Consider the following 9,122-nt stretch of genomic DNA (forward strand, 5'->3'; position numbering starts at 1 on the left):
CCCAACTTCCAAGTATCTCATCCACTCACCACCAATCACCATCAGACATGTACTCCCAAATCTATGTTCCAGTAAACCCTCACTTTGATTTAATGTGTGCAGCCATATGTTAGGAATGCGGAGTGAGCAGTCATAAGTATTGTGCTTTGGCCACCTCAACAAATTACATCTCATGCTTATGTTTTTCCTAATTTTAATTCTAGAAAGTGAAATCCGTTACTCCACATGGAAGAAAGCTGTGATGAAGTCAATTGGTTGGGTTACAACTCAGTCTCCAGATAGTGGTAAATTGTTTTTATTAACTATTATTGAGACATTTTATTTTATAATGGACATTTTTCCTTAGAGTATTATGTTATTTAAGTATATGGCTGTTTATATACTAAGTCAGGCTGCACTGAAGAAAAGAATTATTCTATATCTAAAGTTTGTCACATTTTGAAAACTCTTCTAACCACAAAGTGTAAATTACAGGTTAATAAGTATGCATTCACTTTAGCCTGCCATATCATTCCTTGTTGATTTATTTCTGGCATGTCAATGAATAACTGAATTTTCAAAAAGTAAAATTATTATTTTCTGGTTCCTTAATGAAAAAAATCAACTAGACTCTTATTTTCCCTCTCCCTGATCATGTCTACCTTTTGGGAGGCTTTCTTTATCAGTGGAAGCAATTAAGAGGTATATTACCTTCCAAATTTTATTCCAGACATTTACAGAAAGTATTCAGGCTAGTAAACCGTGATGCAATGTTAATAAAACCAGAGAGGAGGAAGTAAATTAGATAGATAGATAGATAGATAGATAGATAGATAGATAGATAGATAGATATTAAGTTGGAAGTTTTAAAACTGAGAAATGCTGTTAGCATAAAATAAGAGCAATTTTATTTTTAAGTCACTTAGACAGGAAAGTATTCATGTTTAGTAATTTAAACAACTGCAGGCTGCATTTGATAACACAGTATTATAGTCCTTATCAGAACTCAATATGGAGTAGAATGAATGGCACATTTTATTGAGGAAGAGTTTATAAATGAAGTATTATCTGACTTTCAAGCCTACAGTGAGTATAGAGCCACTGTTAATGCATGTGGCTTTAGGGGACATTTCTACTTCACTGCAATCCATATTTTTAACTAGGAACACCCTGGGTGTACCTAATTAAAATTGTACCTTTTTTCCTCTCAAGAAAATTTAATATATTTTTGGTTTTGAGACTGAGCTTCTTATTTTTTCTTTATAAAAAATATTTGTTGAATTTCATGCATACCCTAGGCACCATCTTTTTCTTAGATCGTGGATTAATTTATTTTTGGTATGACTGCAATGTTGAGACCCTTGGCAATAACACTTCTCACTCATAAATACTACTCTTCTAGTACACTCTTGAGCAGAACAAATGTGGACTCTGATTTCTTTGCTTATTCCCCTAAATCATTGCAATGTGAAGTTGGGTATATAATTCCTTTGACTAACTGATTTTTTTTTGTTGTTGTTGTTAATGCTACAATCCTGGCTTCTGTCCTCCCACACACATTACTCTTTATTATCCCTTAAAGGTATAATGTTAACGTCAAAATTTCCACAAAAGCAGTTGAGTATTTTCCGTTTTTGTTCCTTATTTTCAATGAATTTATAATACTTGAAAAATGGTAAAAGAAAGCAAAAATTAAATTTCTTTCATTAATTTTTCTTTTCTTGTTTGTACATGGTCTCACCTAGCCCAAGCTGGCCATGAACTTACCTTGTAGAAGCTTGAACTTCTGAACTTGTTGCCCCCACCTCTGCTGGGATTACAGATAAATGCCATTATGCCCAACTTTAAATTTTTATGTCTTTTTATTTTCTGCTACCAATATCAATGGTAAAGGTAACTTCATTTGTTGATAATTTAATTTTTTTCAAATCCTAAAAATTGACCATAGAGTCATACATATTAGACAAGTGCCATATCCCAGTTCTGCCTTATTTCTTCTTATTTATTTTTTGTTTTTATTAAAAGTTAGCTTGCAGGATAATGAGTTTCATTAAGTCCCACCATCTTTTTGCTTTTTATCTTGAGGTAGGGCTTCATTCAGTTGCTCAGGATGCCCTTGAACTCACTCTGTAGTCCAGCCAGTCCATGAACTTACTGATTATCCTGACCCATACTCCCAGGTAGCCAGTATTAAGGTCTACACTGACAAATCCATCTCCTAATTTTATTCTTGTTAAAGTTAAACCATTTTAATAGCTGTATAAAAACACTGAAATGTGTAGTGACCAGGGGAATATCTATGCTGTACAATTAACTCAGAATAATATTTAAGTTTTGCTAAATATACTCTTTTAAAAATTATAAACTATTATATAGTGACAGTTTATATTCTATGTAGGCATCTAATAATAGCAATTTAGATAGAGCCTTAACCTAAGAAAACCAAAAAGACATTAGAATTATTGACCTGAAACTTATTCTCTTTAATTTAATTAATGGAAAAAAATGTTATATCACTTAATTTCCAAAGGACCTTGGCAGTGTTGAAGCAAACATTTTGTTTATAAATATATCTGAGTACATTGGGAACATTTTTAACTATAGTAAATTTGATTAACTATAAAGCTAATATGTGAAATATATAAACACATGTATTAATATGTCATAGGTGATATTAAGAGATAATGTTTTTATTTTTACATTTTAAAATACTAATAATAATGAGATATATACCAGGCTGGCCTTGAACTCACAGAGAGCTGCCTGCCTCTTTCACCAGGTTCTGGAATTAAAAGTATACAGCACCACAACCAGCAATTATTTCTGTCTTTGAGACAGTATCTTACTGTATAGCCCAGGGTAGCCTGAGACTCATGTATGATCCTCCTGCCTTAGCTTCCAGACTTCTGATATTATAGATGTGAGCCACCATGACCAGCCCGGGAGTTTGATGCTTTTTAAAGCATCATGACTTGGCTTTGTATTTACAACATACCAAACACTTTAAAAATAGTTCAAATTGTTTTAAATGTATTGCACATGTATACAATAACTTTATAAAATTCATTATATATAAGTATATGAATACCTATATAACATACATGTGTGACCATCTCACTAGAAAAGAAATAGCTTTATTAAATGGGTACCACCTAAATTGATAGGAGTTCCACAGATATTCCTTTTGTTATTATTTTTACTTTTGTTCTTCTTTTTGAAACAGGGTTTCATATAGTTCAGGTTGGCCTCAAATCCACTGTGTAATAAAGGATGACCATGAAGTTCTAGAAATTCTGCCTCTATCTCTACCACCTGGTTTTTGTGGTGCTGGAGGATTGAACTTTTGAGCTTTGTGCATGCTAGAGAAGCTTTTTACACACATAGTCACAATCCTTACATCTTTTCACACCAGAACTCACTGTAAGGACATCAGAAAAATCAGTACTAAGTTACAACTGATGGCTTTCTTTAAAAGAACTAGACATTTTCTTTTCTAAAATCAAACAAAGACATGGTTTCTACAAACACAGAAATAAAATTTGTTTTGCACTTAAAAAAGTAACAGTGACAGAACAGGGGAAATGGTTTATTGAACTTCTTATTGAAAATTCAGTTTCTAAGGGGGAAAGCGATACATGGTGAGAGGAAGAAAATCCTCCTCCAAAATAGAAACAACTATCTGTAGACTACATAGCATAAAATATGCCCAGAAGAATCCTTATCTGGAGTATTTGAATGATGCCCTGTAAAATGGCTGTACTTTCATAATACTTGGGCATTACTTTCATTACTTTATATTCTAGGGTCTAGAAGTATAGCTAGAAAGCTCTAAGTTTAATATTTAACAACCCAATATGTGCTAAATAATTTAGGTACATTTTGTGTAGAGGAGTGTGAATGTGCATGCACATGTATGTGTATAGGTCAAAGATAACAATTTTTTTTCTCTCACCACCTTTACATGGGTTTTGGGAATGCGACTCTGGTTGCCAGATTTGCACAGAAAGCACATCTACCCATGAGCCATTTTCCTAGCCAATGGGTACATAATCTTTAAATTTAAAGGAAGGCTATATGTAATGCATATACTTAGAAACAAAGGATTCTGGTAATTAATAAGGATTCCAGTAATTAATAAAATTTAGTCTTGTTATACCTTTTAGTTTCAGCAGTGCTTGATATTTATTTCATTATACCCCAAAGTTTATTTTGACACAGAAGACCAAATCAGTGCTTAAAACAAAAAAGTCCTGAATGAGGAAAAGGGATATATAGGGAGAAGGGACTAGTAATAGGGATAGGAGGAATATCAGAGAGGTTATAGTGATTAAAATACACTTCATGTATTTATAGACTTGTCACAGAACAAATTCAGGAAAAAATACATGTTTTAAATGCATCTAAAGTAGATTAATAAAAGCTTTTTAATATATTCTTGGGTGAATTGCATTGCTCATTTAATTATCATTGGGAGAAGAGTATAGAAAGCCCAAACCAATAGCCTCCCAAAAAGCTCTCCATAGGCTCTCTGGCTCTGCCAGTGGAAAGCTGATGTTGGGCTCTGTGTGTTACATTCTTGACTACTTGTGGCATGCTCTCTGTATTGTTTATTAACTTTCATTAGCCTTGATATTGATTATATTTTTGATTTGAAGTAATAACTCTTTGCTAGCTTTTATGAATATGCTATTTGTATAACTTGTTTTGCTATCATATGATTCTTAACATAAATATTGTAATTATGTGTTTCTCTTTGGGTTTGCTTGACTGGAATTCCCTTCTACTTGGATGACCACAGGTGACCCTAGTATCTTCTGTAGTCTGCCTTTGGGCTTTTTTATAGTGAGTAGCATGGTAATGTTAATCGGTGCAAGGTACATCTCAGGTTAGTTACTCTTTAAATTAGACAACTTGTATTAGTTAGTTTTAATGTGTTTATTTATAACTCAGTTTTTTATTCTTCCTATGTTTAAAAATGCAGAAAATCAATTGGAGGCCTAAATAGTTGTATCGATTTATCTTTGGGGACAGTTAGAATTAAGGATTATGTCATCAGATGATTTCTTTGAAGGTCTCCATGCTGTTGTCAGCAATAAGCAAAAGCAAAAAGTACAAATGTTAATTTTTAACTGAAAGGAATTTCAAAATGACTGATGAAAGTTACAGTGTAATTTTGACATTAACTATCTTGGTGTTAAATATGTGTAATTTTCTGAGACTTTCGAAAATGTTCCCAGTATGTCTTACTAGATCCATTCTTGCATGAGTTTTGGCTAGATCTTGTTAGCTTGTAAAACTCTAAAACTGGGAAAGATATGCAGTTACTTTATTTTTAGTAAAAAAGAACACATTTTGTGAAGTCTCTTAAATTATTAAATAAATTCAGGTTGAAATAAAATGTAAATATTCTTTGCACATTAGCTTCTACCAAATATTCAAATAAAAGTAATGGCTTAGCATGTTATGAAATGCATAGAATTGTCAGTACTAATTTGAACATAATTGCTAGTTTGTCAGCTACTTCTGATGATTCTTCAATTTTTCTTCAGATTTTTACCTTAAATGGTAAAATACTAATACTTGTTTCTTGTTCCATAGTTTCCATGAAAATGAAACATGCTTTTATTTTTCAAGCTTTATGTTTAGAGGAAAAGCTAGATTAATTCTTGTGTTTAGTATGGTGATGTACAACCTTAGTTTAAAATATAAAATTTAAACTTCATTCTTGTGAAGGAACATCTGTTTGTGGAAGGTTGACAAGCTTTTCTTTAAGTTGGCATCATCAGTGTAATGTCATATATAAATATGAAACTTTTATCATTAGAACATTAAATTATATTTTAAGTATCAAGAAACTGAGTTATTTACATAATAATTTATATTTAAATTGTCTTGCCTTTTCGTGTATTCTTCATATTCAAGCATACTCAGAATACATTTTTTTAATCAACTACTTCTGTACTAACAATACCTTATTTTGGTATTGTCACTAATACGCTTAAAGCTCTGTCTACAAAAACATAACAGAATTATCAGATATTTATTCTCTTTCTATTTCTGAGAAACATTTGCCAGAAAACACTAAACATTTCCATGAGAACTTAAATTTTAACTTTACAAAGATACTGTTTTAGAAAATATTCCATTACTTTTTCATTATCCTGAGTATTTTTGTATACGATGATGACCTAGAAAAGATAAGGAAAAAACTCATAGCTGAAAACTTTCATTGATTTTGTTGTTTTCTGTTTCTCTTTTGATACTATAATAGGATGAAAAATCCCATACTCTATGGAAACTGAGATCTAGTATGTCTCTATGCTAAATGATATATTAAATATCAAAAGTAGTAGACTTCAGGTCACCATCTTCAGGCTTTCTTTTTTGGTTACGCCTTCTGAGATTCAGTAATAGTAGCCATTGTTTGCCTTAATAAACAGTTATCAGTAGTGGTAATAGTTGCTAATTTTGGAGTTGGCCCAGTTACATTTGTTGCTCTTTAACTCTGAAGCATTATATAGAAATAATGGAATTTGTTATATCGAAATTATGGAATTTGTAGCTTAAATATTTGATAGTCTTTATTGTCTTAACTCTTGAAATGCACATACGTCTTACTGACTTTTATAATTTTTGTACCCCTTTAGGTATCCCATAAATATCACTTCATGGATTCCCAAGATGCAAACTTTTAAGGAAATCTGACAATTCTGTCTCATAATGTAATGATGCTAATCATAGACTCTGATTTTTTCATAAGCCACTTGCTGCATGATCCTCCAAGTAGACCTATGCCTTGAAATAAAGAAAATGCAGCAGAAAGAATGTTCCAGAAACATTTAGTGTAGTTGTTTAACATTGACAGTTAAGGTTGGGCCAGTTACCTTTGGGGTCTGACCCCTCCACTATTATGATGTCCTACACTATTCCTTCTAAGGTCAAGGATGAATTTGTATCCTGTCTATTGAAGTATGCCGTCCAGTATTTCCAGATGCTAATGGACCTGGATTTGATCCTCTGCACGACAAATGTCTGAGGAAGGAGTTGTTACTAACTTCTTCAAAATGAGTGGCCTTTTGCTTGTGTGCTTAAAACAGATCAGATGTCTACTTTTCTACATTTTGGAAGACCACAACATCACTGACTATTTCAATGGACACATCTGAGGAATTAATAGATAGTGATTTGCTTTTCTCATAACTTGGACTTTCTGAACAGTGTTTGCCAAAACTGAAAAATTTCAGGTATTTTACACTGTCTCACTAATTATCATGGCTTTCTGTCTGTACCTTAATAGAATAATTTTTCCTTTTTTTTTCATTTCTCCTTTTTATATTTTTTATTCTGTATGTATAACATACATGCCTATATATTTTATATACTGACAGTAGCCCATTTATAAATTAAGAGCACATTATATTCAGTAAATTATAACAGGGCTGGCCTTAAGTGGACTACTATGTATATAAATTTGGGGGGCAATCTGTATACATTTTTGGGCAACGGTTATGCATATTATTTACCAAAAGAAACTTTTCTTATACAGTCCAACATTCGAAATTTAGGTATATATTCACTATCAATCAAATAAAATATACTATATTGTGATTTCAACGGTATTTCTTATGCTCTGCCATTTAATTATCTCAGCTGGAAGAAAATCAACTGTGGCATGTAACAGTAAATACTGTTCTCAAACATGAGTACTAGCCCAAATAAAAATTTTTCTTTGAATTGATGTTTCCATATTTGAGATCCTATTGAAGAATTATCATAAATGCAAAAGCTAAGTAGAAAAATGTGTTAATAAAGCCAATAATCTCTTTCAAATGTTATTACATGTTAATAAGATATTCTTATTTTTCTGATATGGTAGAAAATTATCCCTACTTAATGTTATAACTGGCAAAAAAAATGTTATTGCAAATGCCTCACAGTGAAACTAATAATTTCTCAACTATTTAGAATTATTTGTTATAACTCATTAACCTAGCTTCCTGACATCAGTTTTTAAAAATATATTTGTTTTGTAGTAAAGAAATAAGAGAATAATACTTCCTAATTGTTTGTCTTATTATATCAGAATGGAAAATATTGATATATTAATAGAAAAACTTTCATTTGGAATTAATGGTAGATTATATTTCCTGTTCTGATTGTGCTGTTCCTAATTATTGAATGCTGGTTTTTACTGATCTGGCTGCTACTTAAGTGGCATAAATATAGAAGGTACTGTGAAATTATTATGGCAGTGGTAATTTTAAAGTTAGTTATATTTCTACAAAGGCAGGTTAAGTTCATTGTAAATAACTGTGTAAATCACTGTTCCAGTAATTTTAAGATAACATTAATTTTTCTACAAACTACAAGATTTATAAATGTTTGAAATTGCACCCATCGATAATTAATGGTGAATTTATTTAAAATAAGTTGACACCTTATTTCGTATTTGCATTTCTCATTTACAGATGAAAGTTCAGTTAACAGATGTTTCAGCAGACACAAATGCCACCTTTTAGCGCTTGTTTACATGCACTGAGGAGCTAAGTAACAGCAGAAGTAGTTTCTGGAATGATAAACACCTTAATCACTCTGTTAGAACAGACTAAACAGTTTCTACCTCAGCATTTCCAGAAAATACATTGTAAAGGCCAATGGCCATTATCAGTAAAATATCACCTGGCCGAGCCCTATTATATATCTGTAGGCTTCATACCTTATCTCAGCTTCTGTCTGCTTGGTTTAGCCAGTGAGGTCTGGACACCATTGTACGTTCATCCTGATGTCAATATCTTAATATTTTGTTTTCCCACTGATCGATAAAATAAATCATGCATTAATGCTTCTTCATTGGTATCCTTTATTTTTATTTATTTGTTTGTTTGTTAGTTTGTTTGTTTGTTTTGAGGCAGGGTCTTGATATATAGCCCTTCCTGTCCAGCAACTCACTATACCAACCTGGCCTTCAATTCCCAGAGATCTGCCTGCCTCTGTCTCTTCCAACTGTGGGATCAAAGGCATGTACCACCATGCCCAGAACTTCAAGTCTTTTAAAATTTTTCTTGTGGAATATTAAAATTAAGTAGCTTTAAATTTTTTTCTGTCTCTGTCTTTCTGTCTCTGCCCTGTGTGTGTGGTTGTTT

At 32.0% G+C, this 9,122-nt stretch overlaps 1 protein-coding gene across 9 annotated transcripts in view; it reads left to right on the top strand.

The window, feature by feature from the left end:
- Gk (glycerol kinase) overlaps positions 1-8,825 on the top strand; it is a 78,444-nt gene extending 69,619 nt beyond the window's left edge. For 5 of the 9 annotated variants that reach the window (XM_060376694.1, XM_060376696.1, XM_060376693.1 and 2 more), the window contains 3 exons: positions 204-284; positions 4,778-4,864; positions 6,627-8,825. In XM_060376694.1, coding sequence (XP_060232677.1) covers positions 204-284; positions 4,778-4,864; positions 6,627-6,637 — 179 coding nt within the window. In that variant the 3' untranslated portion in view covers positions 6,638-8,825. The remainder of the gene's footprint in view (positions 1-203; positions 285-4,777; positions 4,865-6,626) is intronic. The other 4 variants (XM_060376697.1, XM_060376698.1, XM_060376699.1 and 1 more) reach the window with 1 other exon arrangement.
- The last annotated feature ends 297 nt before the right edge of the window (positions 8,826-9,122 follow it).

Source organism: Meriones unguiculatus, assembly GCF_030254825.1.
Source record: "Meriones unguiculatus strain TT.TT164.6M chromosome X unlocalized genomic scaffold, Bangor_MerUng_6.1 ChrX_unordered_Scaffold_30, whole genome shotgun sequence".
Lineage (NCBI taxonomy): Eukaryota > Metazoa > Chordata > Mammalia > Rodentia > Muridae > Meriones > Meriones unguiculatus.